Genomic DNA, 19,347 nt, shown 5'->3' on the forward strand with positions numbered 1-19,347 from the left:
TTGCTGCTATCTATTCGCTGTAGTCAGGGACAAAGTCAAAGTTTTAGGCTGACTGTGATGGACCACAGGGTGGGCACAGGACCAACTTGGGCCCGCTGAGCAGGCTACCTTATGTCCTGAGTGCACGGTCTGCACGGCGTTGCTTTGCAGGCTTCACGTCATCCAGCGTGTGTTCCAAGGAGCTGGGAGGGCTGTGATTTACGGTCTCACATTATGACGCTTTGTGCTGCATTGGTTCATACGAGGCTGTGCAGTAAGGCTTTGCGTCAACTTGTGTCTGTTTTCTTCAAGCTTGCTGCTAAGCAGTGGTGCTTTGCGTCGTCTTGGGTTGGTTCGCGTTGGTTTTGATAAGTCTACCAGATTGTTCTTTTTTCCTTTGGGGAGATAAGTTTCCTCAAGCACTGGCCAAGGGTTCAGAGGCTCTGGACTGCCACTTGAGGGCTAGAACTCAGTCTCCCACAATGCTTTTGCTAGTTACAACTGGCCAGCTGGGGCGTTATCTCTTTGGCTTTACAGGTGACCTCTTCAGCACTTTTATACCTGTTGTTGGTCAGGGAGCCCATTCCTTTCTTTTTGGAATTGGGCACAGTCCTTTCTTTGATGAGCCTTGTGAGTGCAGCAGGTGTACAGTCCTTCAAAGTGCAGTCATGTCTTTGGTGCAGTCTAGGGGTCCAGCAGGGCCGTCCTGTTTTTTTCAGGCGTTGTTCTGAGGGGCTCTTACAGCTCTGCCATATTTATCCTTCATTCTGGTCTGGCAGAAAGAGGGGACACTCCAACCAGTGGGTGTAAAGCTACCCTACTCCCTCCTATGACCACGTCCTGCAAAGTGCAGCATATTTTTGACACAGAATGCACTGTTCTCCCAAAAATCGAAATTCTGTTATTGGAGTGTGTGTCGGTGTAACCCAACCTAAAGGTGTGGCTAACATCTGACTACACTTCCCCCTTCAGACTCTCTCCTAATATAATTCGGGGAGGCTCCCACCTGGTGGGGGAGTCAAGAAAGTGGGGGCTGGCCTGGTTCCTGTGACCTCTGCTCTTCTGCCTGTGAAGTCCAGCTTATCTCCCCAGGCGCTCCTTCCTCTCCTAGCTTCTCCATGAAACAGATCTCCTAACAAATGGTTGTATTGTTTCAGTCCCAGGCTTCTTCACACCTACTCAGGGAGCAGCTTGGCTCAGACTGTAAAAGGCTGACCAATCAGAAGAGGCTGCTACAGGGCTTCTTTAGGCAACTTCAGGATAGTAAGTTCTAAAACATCTTTCTTGCAGTAGTTATAATAAATCCGACAGTGGAAGGTGATGGATTTATTGTAACCATTATTTTGATAATTTGATTGACATTGCTAGCTAGCTCTAATCAAAATGTAGACTTTATTACGGTTCAGTAAAACCTTCCCATGTTAGTTTAAGGGGCTAGCAGCACTACAATAAGGGACAAGCATTGGCAAAGCCAATAGGTCTTGCCTGTGCAAGAGCTATTGGCTTTTTCAATTTGTTTTAGTCATGTTGTTCACAGTATTGCTGCCATTCAGCAGGGATAAACATTAGTGCCATAGAGGAGAATGGCGAGGAGTGTCGTAGAGTGGAATGGCGAAAAGTAGAGTGTTGTAGAGTGGAGTGGCAGAGAGTGTTGTCTATTGGAGTGGAGTTGCAAAGACTGGCATACACTGGAGTGATATAGAGTAGACTGGACTGGTGTAGAGGACATTGACATAGAATGTAGAGTATAGTGACATAAGAGTGCAGTGACACTGACTTCAGTGATGTACAATGCAGCGTCCTAGAATGCAGTGGTGTAGATTAAAGTGGTGCGTAGTAGAGTGGAGTGGTGCAGTGTGGAGAAGCGCACACAGAGTGAGGTGATGCAGAGGGCAGTGGCATAAGGGATAGAGTTGAATGGTGTAAAGTGGCACAGTCCAGTAGCGTAGAGTGATGCAGAGTAGAGTGCAGTGCCATTTAGTGCAGTGGCATAGAGTGGAGTAGTGTAGAGTAGTGTAGTGTCCGAGTGCAGTGTTGCAGAGTAGTGTCAGAGCAGTGGTGTAGAGCTGGCGTAGAGTGGCATAGAGAGCAGTGGCATAGAGTACAGTGATGCGGAGTAGAGCGCATTGGCGTGGACTGCACTGGTTAAGACTAGAGTTTAGTGGTGCAGAGTGGCGTAGAGTGCAGTGGATTGTTTCAGAGTAGAGTGAAGTGGCGTAGAGAAACAGAAAGCAAGTTTGTGGAAAGATAGCAAAAGCACAGTTAGGGAAGTGGGAGGGACAGACTGAACCTGGTGAGCCTAAAGCAAATAAAGCCAGCAAATGGAAATCCAGAAAGTATGAGTTGCAAACCACAAAGCCAATGGTAATCAGCAAGCGGAATGCCTTCCTATGTCAACTTTCTGAAATTTCCCAAGGTGCCTTTAGCAAACTAGACAGCTGCGCCTTCTGGTAGGCTACACCCTTAAAAACGACTGGCTGTTTTTCCCCTACCAAGGCATATAAAACATATTTAATCCCTGCTTTTTATAACAAGGCACTCTACCCTTGGGCCACAGCAGTGCACACTAAAGAGAATTAAGTCCACTAGGGTCTCAACTTAAATGCCCTGCCGTATACTAGGGCCTTACAGGTGTCTTGGCCAATTACAATTATACCAGTTCCATATAACTTTAGAGGACAGCGCACTGGCCCTGGGCCTGGTAAGCCGAGCACATTGTACTTTCAGTCAGTAAGGGTGATCAGTGCAGAATGGATCATCTTCCTACAGTAAGTCCATACAACATGACTTGAAGTCACTGAACCTGACATCTTGGTGCCTAACCACCTAGAATTCGACCAGTTGACTGAATCCAGTCCCAGAGAAATTCTAGTCCAAGCTTTGTAGCCCGCTACAGCTAAAACCTACAACATCAAGCGGAAGCATTTCTGTCTATGGTCCTTTCTAAAATACTAAATGCCATCGTAATACTTTTGCACTATCTGCTGCTGTAGATTATCCATTTATCTGAGGAAGACCTGAACTACTCCTCATTAACAGTGCATCCAGCTGCTTTTTCAAGATTGAAAAGATCTGTTAATTCTCCATTATTGGGTGCTCAAAGTCTCATCAAACAGTTCAAGAAGGGCCTTTTTCAGTGCTTACCACTTTTCGATACTCTCTGGTGCCATGGGAGTTCAACACAGTGTTCGGTCACGTGATGCTGCAGCCCTTTGAGCCCATCTACAGGGAGGGCTCTCCAGTTCTGTTCATGAAAGACAGCTCTTCTGGATCTGAAATCGTCAAGAAGAGTTTAGAATTCCAGGACCTAATGATAAACAAAATACATGTGCACTTCACTCATTCAATCAGTTTTTGTAAAGCACAGCTACTCACCCATGAGCGTCTCAAGGAGCTTAGGGTTGGGGGGTGGGACAGGGGGACCCTCATCCAAAGAGCCACATTTTGAAGTTCTTCCTCAAGATGGTGAGCGATGGACTTTGTCTGACGTATAGGGGCAGGTTGTTCCAGCTCTTTGCTGCGATGTAGGTGAAGGATCGTCCTCATGTGGTGGTTTTTCGAATGCGAGGTGGTTTTTAGAAGTTTGCTTTCACTCAAGGCAAGCTTACCTTATTCATCTGCGTAAAAGTTGTACTCAAGATGCATTAGCATTTCCATTTCAATGAACCAAACATTCTTGTGTCTTAGTTTTTAAATCTTTTGTCAGCTGAAAGGGCCCCAGAGGACACTACGTTTCCTGAAGCTTCGCAGGGCCATCAGGTTTAACATGGGCAGGTCTAAAAATATCTGCTCATTGAATCAGGTTCTGCTTTAACTATCTATATGGAGACCGCCATTTGCATAATATGGGCAGTGCCTGTTGGCTCTCGGCCTTTATTACTTACTCAAGAAAGCAAAGTGTATACCCTTGGGTATAGGATGAAGTCCTCATTCTTTCAGAAGCATCTTAGAGACAACTGCACTCTACATGGGAGAGACTCTTCTGGACATATGCTGAGCAGCCACATTGAAGAACAGAGACGCATTGGTCTATCATTGCAGCCTGGAATTCAGTGCAGCAGCTGATTCTTCTGTGAGCCAAGTAGTCCTACGCAACCTATTTTATTAAAAGTGAAACTGTTTACCCGTATTGTGAAATTACATACCTTTTATGCTGTTATTTAAGCATACTCCTGATGGGATGCAGGTGACTATTATAAACATATGTATGTCTTGTGTTATTATTTCATACTTGATACATAATTTATATATATAATGCTGTGATATTTTCTATCTGTACATATATCCTCAGCATTATTCTGCATGTTTATATGCTTGTTGTTTTAGCCAACTCACTTATGCTGATGGTGATATTTAAGTACATTAAGCTACATGCAATCAAAATAAACAAATTTTATGAGGTCCTCTTAGTGGCTGGTAGTATTGCTAATTAAATCCCAGTTTCTCTACACATTTACCCACTGTCTGTGTTATTTTTCTCTTCATATCTCTAGCTCTTCCAGCAGGCCTATTGGTGGAGCAGATTCTACACACAAAGTCCCAGTGGTTATGCTGGAGCCCATCCGCATAAAGCCAGAGAGTCACATGGAGCACTGCGATTATCCTGTTGTGATGGTAAAGCAGGAAGCAAATCATGAACAGCAACCAGTCTCTCGCAGTGTAAGACTATGCATCATTCAGATATATTGGGTGTAAAGATTGTAGGTGGTCTGCTGTAGTGTGGTGCAGGATTACGGTGTTGGAAATTAACCAGCACTGCTCAGAGGAAGTTAATAAATAACTGGAGAAGAGAAATTAGCCTGATTTTCATTCTTATTATTGAAATAAGAGCTGTAACAGGATGGGCATCATCAATATAGTGAGTTTGAAGTGCAGTAGAATTTCTAGAATGTTATTTTAGCAAAACGATTTAATTGTTTTTATAACATATTTTTATTGACGGGTACTAAGAGTAGCACTTTATTACAAGTGATATGCCAGGACAGTTCTACATTCAACAAGTTTGTGTCCGTGTGTATCTTTAGGCGGTAACCAGCTTCAACAGTGCTGCCGATCCAGAGAAGGACATGCCTATATTGCAGTGTCATTTTGTGGGTTAGAATGTACAATCAATCGTTATAACTTGGAGAGGAAGAGAAAAATAGAAGGAAACCATTACACATCCCCCATTCCCTTGCAGAGACTCTCCAGTCTAATGTTTGAGAGCGGTGCAGCCTAAGGTGGTGTTGCCTTATGGGTTTGCTTGGTGGCAGCTAAGGGCTAGATGTCATTTCTGACCTGCGATGTGAAGTCCTGTAGGATTGTGTCCCAGCAGGTAGCTAAGGGGTACTTCCACGGTCCTTGCTTTTCCTCTGCTAATATTTATATTAAAATTGCTAATAGTTGTGTAAAAGGAGAAAACAAAAATATTTCAACAGATATCTGGGAAAACAGTCAGTGAACTCAATTTTACAATGCTTTGAGGTGCAAATTTTCACAAATTTGGAAATTCGGTCTCTACGGCTAGCCAGCATTGGCGCTGAAATAGATTCCTGAAGCTGACACACACGCCGCTGACTGTCTCCACATCTGCAACTAAACTATCTCCGAGCCGAAGCTTTTGGCACCTAAACCGTTATTGGTGCCAATGATTCATGCACTGGCATTGAAGCCCTTGGCTCTGAAACAGATATTGTCCTCCAGAAACTGCAAGACTAAATTGACACCCGGTAGTGGCACATCATGATCGACCGTCAGATGTGTTGGATCCTCCCAAGCCACTGTTGCCGCTCTGCTTTGAGGAGGCTCTTCACCTTCCCCCTCTTCCCAAGCAAAGGAAGCTGCACGACACAGCCTCTGCCACATGTCCCCTCTCTACCCCTTCCATGGCTTCAAGCCTCACCTTCTCCAACATCTCTCTCCACTGACCCCCTTTCTTACATACAACAGGGATCACCAACCCCTCACTTTGGGGATCAACTCACAGGGAGCGCTATGACATGCCCCCACAGGTTGACACTTGGGATTCTTATGATGTGGACCATACAAGAGACATGGACCCTGGTCTCTACCCCGCCCATCCCTCACATCCAGATGACACTGTCTCCTAGCATGAGGTCCTTTGTCAACCTTATCTTCCTCACAATGCTCCATTAAATAACCCCATAATGCTGAAAGGCATGCTTAAATCACCACCAATATATTTAGGGAGGCAGTTAAAACTCATGTAGTCACCCCGAGGGTAGACAAAAAATGCAAGGCCTCCCCTATTGACCCACTCTACATCTGGGGTCAACTCTCACCAGACTTTGTAGTCTACAGCTCGCAAACCAGTGCACTTTACTGGTGACCTGCTACCTATAGACAGGGAAAGCAAACACATCGACACAGCTGGTAAGCATGTCGGGGCGCAATTGGCAAACCACTGGGGTATCACCTACTCCATCTTGCCCCTCTTTCCCTGTATGATCTGGCCCACTGGGGCGAGATGGAGTAGCTCCTTCAACATCTTCCAGAGGAGTAATGCAAAAGAGGCCACGGGCAAGGCTCAGGTGGCAAGCTCATTTCTAACACTACCATCAGATGTGCCTTTGATCCTGCTGACACCACGGCTCGAGGCATGAATTTCAGCATGATGATATGCAGACACGCTTGGCTTCACGTCTCTGGCTTCTAGGCAGACATCCTGCTCTCTGATGGGGAGCAATTGTTTGTTATAGAAATGGAGATGCTGAAAAAGATAAAAAAGGACATGGAGACAGTGAATGCCATGGTTGCCCTCTAGACCCCCAAACCACTTGTGGGTCCTTTTCACAGGACAGCCTACTGAGGTGGCTCCAAAGCCATCTCCTCAGATGCCTCGACTTCCTTTTAGCACCAGCAGACTCAGAAACCTTGTACAAGGGGCTACTTCCGAGGGGCATACCAGGGTAACAGCTCTGAAGGCACGGTAAGGGTAGCTTCCCTAAAGGAACAGCCCCACCAAGCAGTGACTTGTTGACTCAAATCCCCTCTCACAGCCCTCCCTTTCCCCCAACCACTTGCCGGGGGATGACTTCATAAGTTCTTCACCTGGCAACACTTCACCTCAGACCAATGAGTATTAAACATCTTTCAGCACAGTTACAGTTTGGAGCTCACTTCCACATATCCCAACGTGATAGCCCACAGACCCAGACTGTCTCAGGAAAACCAATGCATGCTTCGGGAAAAGGTTCAAGCACTCCTTTTCAGTGGGGCCATAGAGCCTGTACCCCAACAAGGCACTTTATTGTTGGATGCTCTTTTAATGTTGTGGGCCGGAATGTGTGCAAGTTGTTTTTCTTTGAAGACGCAGTGGTATTTTCCCTTTACTTCTCCATTCCCAAGAAGGGCGAGTCCCTCAGGCCTATCCTGGACCTCAAGCCTCTCCACGACTACATCATGTCATAACATTTCCACATGGTCACTCATCATGGTGTCATTGGGGGTGATGTTTGATTGGTTCTGCAGTCCTTCCATCATTTGTTTTTATTTGCTTTCTTTGCCCTAAGTGCGCCAGCTATGCCCATATGTGGGTCTCAGGCTCACTATTCCTCTCTATTTCTGCTAGCCTGGCTGATGAAGGGTGATACCCTGAAACGCGGTCCCATGATGCTTGTTCCAGTCCAGGGAGGACCTGGCCTGACAGTTCAGGTTGGACTGTTAAAAGGTCTAGGCTGATTTGCATATGGCTGGGTCCAAACACGGGTGGCAAGTTGAGCAAAAGAATTGATTGATTAAACCCAGATCTGTGACTGGTGGTGAATGTTTGATTGGTTCCACATTCCGTCCATCATTTGTGTTTGTTTTTGTCATTCTGTTTTTTTACAGCAAGGCGACTTCATGCTACAAAGACTTCTACTTTCACATCCTGATTCATCCAGTGCATCGTTGCGAGCTCCAGTTCATGGTGTTGACAAAATGCCTCTCTGTAGTAGTCGTGCACTTGTGAAGACAGAGCATCCATATATTTCCGTACCTGGATGATTGGCTGATAAAGGGGGCAACGCAGCAGCGTCGTCATGCCCACACAGGCCGCAACAAACTTCTTAAATGATCTGGGGTTTACCATGAACATTGTAAAGTTCCACCTCCAACCCCATCAGATCCAACCATAGTTAGGGTAAATCCTCAATGCAGAAGTGGGCAGAGCCTATCCGAGCCCTGCAAGGGTCCATTCCGTCCATGCGTTGCTCCCTCTTTTTCAGTCAGATGAGCAGGTCAGAGTCCAGATGGTCATGTGTTTCCTCGACATGATGGCTTCCTGCGTCGTCATAGTTCTCCACGCCAGATTAAGCATCCATCTGCAGCAAGAATGCTTGATGCATCATTGGTGTCAGTCAGAGGGTCATTGGGACGATTTAGTGTTGAATAGTCACTGCAGCCGTGGCTATCTGAAGTGGTGGAACCACAAAGGTTTGTTGCAAGGGTGGCCTTTTCTCGCCCCAGTTCCTCAGATTCCCATTACAGGGAACACATCTCTCATGAGGTGGGGTACACAGCTACACAACCTGACTGTCCAATATCAGTGTGAGCCCAGTCACCCAGGTCTCCACATCAGCTATCTAAAGCTGGTAGCTGTTGTAGGAAAGTACCATCTTGCCTGGCATGTTACCCCCATATTTCACTGTATATATGTTGTTTTAGTCTGTGTGTCACTGGGACCCTGCCAGGCAGGCCCCCAGTGCTCATAAGTATGTGCCCTGTATGTGTTCCCCGTGTGATGCCTAACTGTCTCACTGAGGCTCTGCTAACCAGAATCTCAGTGGTTATGCTCTCTCTGCTTTCCAAATTGTCACTAACAGGCTAGTGACTAAATTTACCAATTCACATTGGCATACTGGTACACCCATATAATTCCCTAGTATATGGTACTGAGGTACCCAGCGTATTGGGGTTCCAGGAGATCCCTATGGGCTGCAGCATTTATTTTGCCACCCATAGGGAGCTCTGACAATTCTTACACAGGCCTGCCAGTGCAGCCTGAGTGAAATAACATCCACGTTATTTCACAGCCATTTACCACTGCACTCAAGTAACTTATAAGTCACCTATATGTCTAACCTTCACCCGGTGAAGGTTGGGTGCAAAGTTACTAAGTGTGTGGGCACCCTGGCACTAGCCAAGGTGCCCCCACATTGTTCAGGGCAAATTCCCCAGACGTGAGTGCGGGGACACCATTACACGCGTGCACTACATATAGGTCACTACATATATGTAGCGTCACAATGGTAACTCCAAACATGGTCATGTAACATGTCTATGATCATGGAATTGTCACCCCAATACCATTCTGGTATTGGGGAGACAATTCCATACATCCCCGGGTCTCTAGCACAGAATCCGGGTACTGCCAAACTGCCTTTCCGGGGTCTCCACTGCAGCTGCTGCTGCTGCCAACCCCTCAGACAGGTTTCTGCCCTCCTGGGGTCGAGGCAGCCCTGGCCCAGGAAGGCAGAACAAAGGATTTCCTCTGAGATAGGGTGTAACACCCTCTCCCATTGGAAATAGGTGTGAAGGCTGGGGAGGAGTAGCCTCCCCCAGCCTCTGGAAATGCTTTGATGGGCACAGATGGTGCCCATCTCTCATAAGCCAGTCTACACCGGTTTAGGGATCCCCCCCAGCCCTGCTCTTGCATAAAACTGGACTCAGGAAAGGGGAGTGACCACTCCCGTGACCTGCACCTCCCAGGGGAGGTGCCCAGAGCTCCTCCATTGTGTCCCAGACCTCTGCCATCTTGGAAACAGAGGTGTCTGTGGCACACTTGACTGCTCTGAGTGGCCAGTGCCAGCAGGTGACGTCAGAGGCTCCTGATGGGCTCTTACCTCTCTTGGTGGCCAGTCCTCCTTCCTCGGTAGCCAAACCTCCTTTTCTGGGATATTCCTCAGATAACGAATGCAACAGCTCACCAGAGTTCCTCTGCACTTCCCTCTTCAACTTCTGCCAAGGATCGACCGCTGACTGCTCCAGGACGCCTGCAAAACCGCAACAAAGTAGCAAGATGACTACCAGCAACATTGTAGCGCCTCATCCTGCCTGCTTTCTCGACTGTTTCCTGGTGGTGCTTGCTCTGAGGGCTGTCTGCCTTCACCCTGCACTGGAAGCCAAAAAGAAATCTCCTGTGGGATCTTCCCCCTGCTAACGCAGGCACCAAAAGACTGCATCACCGGTCCTCTGGGTCCCCTCTCATCCTGACGAGCGTGGTCCCTGGAACACAGGAGCTGGGTCCAAGTGTCTCCCACAGTCCAGTGGCCCTTCTGTCCAAATTTGGTGGCGGTAAGTCCTTGCCTCCCCACGCCAGACAGCAAACCTGTGTACTGAGTGATTTGCAGCTGCTCCGGCTTCTGTGCACTTCTCCAAGGATTCCTTTGTGCACAGCCTAGCCTGGGTCCCCAGCACTCCGTCCTGCAGTGCTCAACCCTCTGAGTTGGCCTCCGCCTTCGTGGGACCCTCCTTTGTGACTCTGAGCCAGCTCCGGTTCACAAATCTTCTAAGTGCCTGCTCTGGTACTTCTACGGGTGCTGCCTGCTTCTGCGGGGGCTCTCTGAGTTGCTGAGCTTCCCCTCTGTCTCCTCCTCCAGAGGGCGACATCCTGGCCTTCCTGGTCCCCAGCAGCATCCAAAAACCTCTACCGCGACCCTTGCAGCTAGCAAGGCTTGTTTGCGGTATTTCTGTGTGGAAACACTTCTGCAACACCCAGCACGCCGTGGGGCATCTTCCATCCAAAGGAGAAGTTCCTAGCTCTTTTCGTTGTTGCAGACTCTTTGGCTTCTTCCACCCGGAGGCAGCCCTTTTGCACCTTCATCCGGGGTTTCCTGGGCTCCTGCCCCCCCTGGACACTCTCGCGACTCTTGGACTTGGTCCCCTTCCTTTTCAGGTCCTCTGTGTCTTCAGTGTTTTGCTGGTGCTTGTGGTTCTTGCAGAATCCCCCTATCACGACTATTGTATCTTTCTGGGGTAGTAGGGTAACTTTACTCCTACTTTTCAGGGTCTTGGGGTGGGGTACTTTGGACACCCTTACTGTTTTCTTACAGTCCCAGCAACCCTCTACAACTTCCGATAGGTCTGGGGTCCATTCGTGATTCGCATTCCACTTTTGGAGTATATGGTTTGTGTTGTCCCTAGACCTATGTTCACCTATTGCATTCTGTTGTGATTCTACATTGTTTGCACTACTTTTCTTACTGTTACTTACCTGTTTTGGGTTTGTGTACATATAATTTGTGTATATTACTTACCTCCTAAGTGAGGGTATCCTCTGAGATACTTTTGGCATATTGTCACTAAAATAAAGTACCTTTATTTTTTGTATCTCTGAAGTATTGTGTTTTCTTATGATATTGTGCTATATGATATAAGTGGTATAGTAGGAGCTGTGTTTCCTAGTTAAGCCTAAGCTGCTTTGCCATAGGTACCTTCTATCAGCCTAAGCTGCTAGAAACACCTCTATTCTACTAATAAGGGATAACTGGACCTGGCTCAAGGTTTAAGTACCACAAGGTACCCACTATAAGCCAGGCCAGCCTCCTACACCCCCGCCCCAAATTGTGGGCAAGGTAGTCCACAACCAGCTAGACTGCATGACACTTGTTTGTTACCTACAGAAACAGGAATGCTCTCACTCTCCTCTGTTTTTTCAGCTAACCCAAGCCATTTGGCAGTTGACTTTCCATGAAGGATCCATCTGCTGGCGTAGTAACTTACGGGTGGATGATGACTTTGCAGTCCTCCTTAGCAGGATGCAGCAGCAAGTCTAAGTGGAAACCCTACCGCAAGTCCTTCTCCTGTACTTCCAACGATGAGGGTTTCCCAACATGGACATCTTTGCCACGGTGGAAAACGCAAAATGCCCAAACTTTGCTTCCAGATTCCTGCACCCACAGTCCATAAGCAGTGCACTATGCATGAGTTGGTAAGGGATAGTTGCTTTTGCTTTTCCTCTTCTCCCTCTTCTTTTTTTATTGTGGCTCAGAGGCTTCGGCAAACCTCTCTCACCTTCATCCTAGTGGCTCCCACCTGGGTGAGACAGCCCTGGTTCACCACTCTCATCAAACTCTTGGTGGTTCCATACGAAAGGCTTCCCATTAGGCTAAACCTTCTGATGCAGAACCATGAAGAAATCAGGCATCCCAACCCTACTTGCATTTCTGACCTGTACCAAAGTGGCTTGGGTGTTGATGCCAGTTCTCTCCATGCCAGCATGGAACCAGACTCCACCATCACCATATCCAGATGTGATGTCTGTTTATGACCCCGAACCAACATCAGACTGTCAGACCAATGATACATTATACAATAATTAAGGCGCAAGCAATGGCTGTGCAGCAAAGCATTCAGTCGTTCCCTCAATGGCAGTACTATTTTCGAAGGATAGAATCCCTGTTCAGCTCAGTATCACATGCAGCCAGGCCATGCCTGATCTCAATCTTTTGGGTTATTGTCCAGAGCCAGAACATTTAACCAACAGCACAGAAAGTTTAAGGGCTGTTCCAGAGGTACAGATTACTGGCAGTGCCAACCTTCCCAGCTGGTGCAACAGCTTAGCCAAGCTCTTTCAAGGCAGAGGGTGTTGTGGAGGTCAAGGCCATTCACTCCATCTGGGACAGCATTTTTTCCAACTCGTCCTTTCTTACTTCAGCTGCTTTGATTTGCCCGCACAATGGCTCCATTAGCCTGTAAGGGCCAAGACATGGTATTTCCTCACCAGATGGTCCATCATCTCCATTTGTCCCCATCTCTTATTCCCATCACAACAGAGCAAGAATCAATGGACCATTCCTCTGTCTTGATGCAAGAAGTCAATCTCTTGCTGGCCAAAGGCACCATCAAACATGTGCTGGACACTAAGAGGGGCTATAGGTCCTGTTATCACTACCACTTGTTTCCTAAGGAGGACGAAGGCCTCAACCCTGTATTAGATCTCCTGCCATTGAATGTCTGTAGGAGGCTGGACTGGCTTGTAGTGAGTACCAAGGGGTACTTACACCTTGCACCAGGGCCAGGTATCCCTTATTAGTGTATAGGGTGTCTAGCAGCTTAGGCTGATAGATAATGGTAACTTAGCAGAGCAGCTTAGGCTGAACTAGGAGACGAGTGAAGCTCCTACAGTACCACTAGTGTCACTTGCACAATATCATAAGAAAACACAATACACAGATATACTAAAAATAAAGGTACTTTATTTTTATGACAATATGCCAAAGCATCTCAGTGAGTACCCTTAGTATGAGGATAGCAAATATACACAAGATATATGTACACAATACCAAAAATATGCAGTATAGTCTTAGAAAACAGTGCAAACAATGTATAGTTACAATAGGATGCAATGGGGACACATAGGGATAGGGGCAACACAAACCATATACTCCAAAAGTGGAATGCGAACCACGAATGGACCCCAAACCTATGTGACCTTGTAGAGGGTCGCTGGGACTATTAGAAAATAGTTGGGGTTAGAAAAATAGCCCACTCCAAGACCCTGAAAAGTGAGTGCAAAGTGCACTAAAGTTCCCCAAAGGACATAGAAGTCGTGATAGGGGAATTCTGCAGGAAAGACACAAACCAGCAATGCAACAACAATGGATTTCCAGTCGAGGGTACCTGTGGAACAAGGGGACCAAGTCCAAAAGTCACAAGCAAGTCGGAGATGGGCAGATGCCCAGGAAATGGCAGCGGTGGGTGCAAAGAAGCTGCTACTGGACAGTAGAAGCTGAGGATTCTGCAGGAACGTCAAGGGCTAGAGACTTCCCCTTCGGAGGATGGATCCCCCACGCCGTGTAGAGTCGTGCAGAAGTGTTTTCCCGCCGAAAGACCGCCAACAAGCCTTGCTAGCTGCAAATCGTGCGGTTAGGGTTTTTGGATGCTGCCGTGGCCCAGGAGGGACCAGGATGTCGCCAATTGCGTCTGGGGACAGAGGGGGCGTTGAGCAAGGCAAGGAGACCTCTCAGAAGCAGGCAGCACCCGCAGAAGTGCTGGAACAGGCACTACGAAGAAGAGTGAAACGGTGCTCACCCGAAGTTGCACAAAGGAGTCCCATGCCGCCGGAGGACAACTTAGAAAGTCGTGTAATGCAGGTTAGAGTGCCGTGGACCCAGGCTTGGCTGTGCACAAAGGATTTCTGCCGGAAGCGCACAGAGGCCGGAGTAGCTGCAAAAGTCGCGGTTCCCAGCAATGCAGTCTGGCGTGGGGAGGCAAGGACTTACCTCCACCAAACTTGGACTGAAGAGTCACTGGACTGTGGGAGTCACTTGGCCACAGTTGCTGGATTCAAGGGACCTCGCTCGTCGTGCTGAGAGGAGACCCAGGGGACCGGTGATGCAGTTCTTTGGTGCCTGCGGTTGCAGGGGGAAGATTCCGTCGACCCACGGGAGATTTCTTCGGAGCTTCTAGTGCAGAGAGGAGGCAGCCTACCCCCACAGCATGCACCACCAGGAAAACAGTCGAGAAGGCGGCAGGATCAGCGCTACAGAGTTGCAGTAGTCGTCTTTGCTACTTTGTTGCAGTTTTGCAGGCTTCCAGCGCGGTCAGTAGTCGATTCCTTGGCAGAAGGTGAAGAGAGAGATGCAGAGGAACTCTGATGAGCTCTTGCATTCGTTATCTAAGGAATTCCCCAAAGCAGAGACCCTAAATAGCCAGAAAAGAGGGTTTGGCTACTTAGGAGAGAGGATAGGCTAGCAACACCTGAAGGAGCCTATCAGAAGTAGTCTCTGACGTCACCTGCTGGCCCTGGCCACTCAGAGCAGTCCAGCATGCCAGCAGCACCTCTGTTTCCAAGATGGCAGAGGTCTGGAGCACACTGGAGGAGCTCTGGGCACCTCCCAGGGGAGGTGCAGGTCAGGGGAGTGGTCACTCCTCTTTCCTTTGTCCAGTTTCGCGCCAGAGCAGGGCTAAGGGGTCCCTGAACCGGTGTAGACTGGCTTATGCAGAAATGGGCACCATCTGTGCCCATGAAAGCATTTCCAGAGGCTGGGGGAGGCTACTCCTCCCCTGCCTTAACACCTTTTTCCAAAGGGAGAGGGTGTAACACCCCCTCTCTGAGGAAGTCCTTTGTTCTGCCATCCTGGGCCAGGCCTGGCTGGACCCCTGGAGGGCAGAAACCTGTCTGAGGGGTTGGCAGCAGCAGCAGCTGCAGTGAAACCCCTGGAAAGGCAGTTAGGCAGTACCAGGGTCTGTGCTACAGACCACTGGGATCATGGGATTGTGCCAACTATGCCAGGATGGCATAGAGGGGGTAATTCCATGATCATAGGCATGTTACATGGCCATATTCGGAGTTACCATTGTGAAGCTACACATAGGTAGTGACCTATGTGTAGTGCACGCGTGTAATGGTGTCCCCGCACTCACAAAGTCCGGGGAATTGGCCCTGAACTATTTGGGAGCACCTTGGCTAGTGCCAGGGTGCCCACACACTAAGTAACTTTGCACCTAACCTTTACCAGGTAAAGGTTAGACATATAGGTGACTTATAAGTTACTTAAGTGCAGTGAAAAATGGCTGTGAAATAATGTGTGTATTATTTCACTCAGGCTGCAGTGGCAGGCCTGTGTAAGAATTGTCAGAGCTCCCTATGGGTGGCAAAATAAATGCTGCAGGCCATAGAGATCTCCTGGAACCCCAATATCCTGGGTACCTCAGTACCATATACTAGGGGATTATAAGGGTGTTCCAGTATGCCAATGTAAATTGGTGAAATTGGTCACTAGCCTGTTAGTGACAATTTGTACAGAGAGAGCATAACCACTGAGGTCCTGGTTAGCAGAGCCTCAATGAGACAGTTAGGCACCACACAGGGAACACGTACATATAGGCCACAACTTATGAGCACTGGGGTCCTGACTAGCAGGATCCCAGTGACACATAACAAACATACTGAAAACAGAGGGTTTTCACTATGAGCACTGGGCCCTGGCTAGCAGGATCCCAGTGATACAGTGAAAACACCCTGACATACACTCACAAACAGGCCAAAAGTGGGGGTAACAAGGCTAGAAAGAGGCTACTTTCTCACAATGTCTTTCTGAGGTACAAATTCAAAAGCTCCCTCTGGTGCAAATCCTTTCTCCAGGGAGCTAGACAATATGCTTGGACTTGCAGGGTACATATTTTCATATACCTTTCTGCAGCCCACAGATTGTACTTGCGAAGAGTTCGGAACACTTGCTATTTTCCATGTTTGCTTTAGGCCTTACCTCTGCCCCTTCACTATTCACAAAAGTTGTGGCAGCAGTTGTGGCTCATATATATATATATATATATATATATTCGATGGCATGTGTAGCTGCAGATACACATGCTGTGCACTGTCCCTGCCATCTAGTGTTACAAGTTGTTTTTCTTCTAAGAAGCCTTTTCGAGTCACGGGACCGAGTGACTCCTCCCTTTCGGCTCCATTGCGCATGGGCGTCGACTCCATCTTATATCGTTTTCTTTCCGCCATCTGGTTCGGACGTGTTCCTCTTCGCTCCGTAATTCGAATCGGGAAACTTAGAAAATCATCGAAATTCGCCGTATTGTTTACGCTTGGGACCGGTTTAGTATTTAGTACCGGCTTCGGCGGCCCTTCGGGGCTTCTGCATTTAACCAAGGCCTGGTCGGCCCGACCACACCCGTCGTCGAAGACTAATGGACCAGACCCCCTTCCATTTCTGTCCAAAGTGTCACGCCAAGTATCCTTATACCGACCAGCATCAGGTCTGTAACCTGTGTTTATCGCCCGAACACAGAGATGATACTTGTGAGGCCTGCCAAGCATTTCGATCCAAAAAGACCTTATGGGATCGACGCGCAAGACGACTACAGATGACGTAGAAGCCGACACAGCATCTCCACCTCGAAGAAGAGATGCGGATATCCATTCAAGGTTCGGACTCGGATGAATCTGACGGGGATCGACCTTCGACGGCGGCGCAAAAAGTGAGTACACCTGCCCTGTCCCACACCCAAGGTCAGAGCAAAAAACAAAAGGCCACTGGGACACCACTGCCGGAAGGCCATGGCTCGACCCACAGAAAAGAAGGTGACCAAGTAACATTGGCACTGAAAAAGGCCAAAGCATTGCCGAAGACTTCCGACTCCGTTCGAGAAACCGGCACCGAAAAGGTTTGGCATCAAGTGCTCGAGGCGAGCAAGCCTCGAAAGAGCCTATCTGAATCGAACAAGACAATTTCGATGGGAATTTCGGTACCGGAAAAACGGCTTCGGAGCCGAAACGGACTTCCTACACGGCAGAGCGAGGGCTCTCTCTACAACTCAAAGAAAGGCACAGATTTGAGCAAGAACTGGATCTAGAAGAGGATGACCAAACTCAGCAAAGGTTAGAAATCCAGAAAGACACAGGGAAGATACAAACCAGCCCTCCGCTCAAGTCAAAAAGAAAACTGGCTTTTCATGAGACTGAGATGCAACCAAAAGCCAAAGTGGTTAGAGAAAGGTCACCACCCCCACATTTCTCACCACAAACGTCCCCACTTCAATCATCGCAGTTGTCACCAGTGGGTACACCAATGGCACAGTCACCCACACATACTGGGATGACTCAAGATGATGCGGACCCCTGGGATCTATACGGCCCACCAATATCAGACAACAGCCCAGAGTGTTATCCAACAAAACCTTCGCCGGCAGAGGACAGTACGTCCTACACGCAGGTACTGACCAGAGCAGCAACATTTCACAACGTAACAATGCAAACTGAACCGGTGGAGGATGACTTCCTTTTTAACACTCTGGCATCCACGCATGCATCGTACCAAAGTTTGCCAATGTTACCGGGCATGCTTAAGCACGCACAGCAGGTCTTCCAAGAACCTGTAAAAGGGAGAACCATCACGCCAAGGGTCGAAAAAAAATATAAACCGCCCCCATCAGACCCAGTGTTTATTACTCAACAGCTCCCTCCGGACTCAGTGGCTTGTGGGGGCTGCAAGGAAACAGGCAAATTCGCAGTCATCAGGGGATGCGCCACTTCCTGATAAGGAAAGTCAAAAATTCGACGCAGCAGGGAAAAGAGTGGCATCGCAAGCAGCCAATCATTGCCTGCTACGACAGGGTGCATTGGGATGAGATGCAAGACATCATCCAACACTTGCCCAAAGAGTACCAAAAACGTGCCCAACAAGTGGTTAAGAAGGACAGGCCATATCAAACAACCAGATCCGCTCTGCACTAGACTCTGCTGATACAGCAGCACGGACTGTCAATACAGCAGTAACAATTAGAAGACATGCATGGCTGCGAAGTTCTGGGTTTAAACCAGAGATACAACAGGTGGTATTGAATATGCTGTTTAATCAACATCAGCTATTCGGGCCGGAAGTGGATACCGTAATTGAAAAAATTAAAAAAGACACGGACACGGCCAAAGCCATGGGCGCGCTCTACTCCTATCAATATAGGGGAACATTTAGGAAACCACAGTTTAGCGGAGGGTTTAGACTGCAACCATCAAAACCATCCACCTCCCAAACAAAACCCACCTACCAATCTCAGTACCAGAGAGGGGGGTTTCGTGGTTCCTACAGAGGACAGTTCCCAAAAGGAAGTGGGAAATTCCAGCCTGCCAAGCCAACCCCTAGCAAGCAGTGACTTCAATGCCACACTTCCCCAACACATATCACCGGTGGGGGGAAGATTAACCAAATACTACCACAATTGGACACACATTACCACAGACAAGTGGGTCCAATCAGTTATCCAACATGGTTACTGCATAGAGTTCACAAGATTCCCTCCAGATGTTCCCCCAAGAACGCACAAAATGTCTATACAACACTTAGACCTATTACAAATAGAGGTCCAAGCACTGCTAGCAAAAGAAGCAATAGAGCTAGTACCCTATCACCAGAAAGGAACAGGAGTTTACTCCCTGTATTTCCTTATCCCGAAAAAAGACAAAACGTTAAGGCCTATCTTAGATCTCAGAACACTGAATCTCTTCATCAAATCAGATCATTTCCACATGGTAACACTTCAGGACGTAGTCCCCTTACTAAAACAAGGGGAATACATGCAACACTGGATCTTAAAGATGCGTATTTTCACATACCCATCCATCCATCTCACAGGAAATACCTCAGGTTTGTAATACAAGGCAAACATTACCAATTCAAGGTGCTGCCGTTCGGAATAACAGCCCCCAGGGTATTTACAAAATGCCTAGCTGTAGTAGCAGCTCATATAAGGAGACATCACATGCACGTATTCCCATATCTAGACGATTGGCTAATAAAAGCCAACACTCAAAGACAATGTCACGTTCACACGCAATACGTAATAGATACTCTACACAAACTAGGGTTTTCTATAAATTACAAAAAATCACATTTACAACCATCCCAAATACAGCAATACTTGGGAGCAACACTC

General features: G+C 47.9%; 1 protein-coding gene across 1 annotated transcript in view; it reads left to right on the plus strand.

Annotated features, from left to right (window-relative positions):
• TRIM24 (tripartite motif containing 24) overlaps positions 1-19,347 on the plus strand; it is a 659,378-nt gene that overhangs the window by 291,719 nt on the left and 348,312 nt on the right. The window contains exon 13 of the mRNA XM_069227983.1: positions 4,473-4,638. Coding sequence (XP_069084084.1) covers positions 4,473-4,638 — 166 coding nt within the window. The remainder of the gene's footprint in view (positions 1-4,472; positions 4,639-19,347) is intronic.

This window comes from Pleurodeles waltl, chromosome 4_1, assembly GCF_031143425.1.
Source record: "Pleurodeles waltl isolate 20211129_DDA chromosome 4_1, aPleWal1.hap1.20221129, whole genome shotgun sequence".
Lineage (NCBI taxonomy): Eukaryota > Metazoa > Chordata > Amphibia > Caudata > Salamandridae > Pleurodeles > Pleurodeles waltl.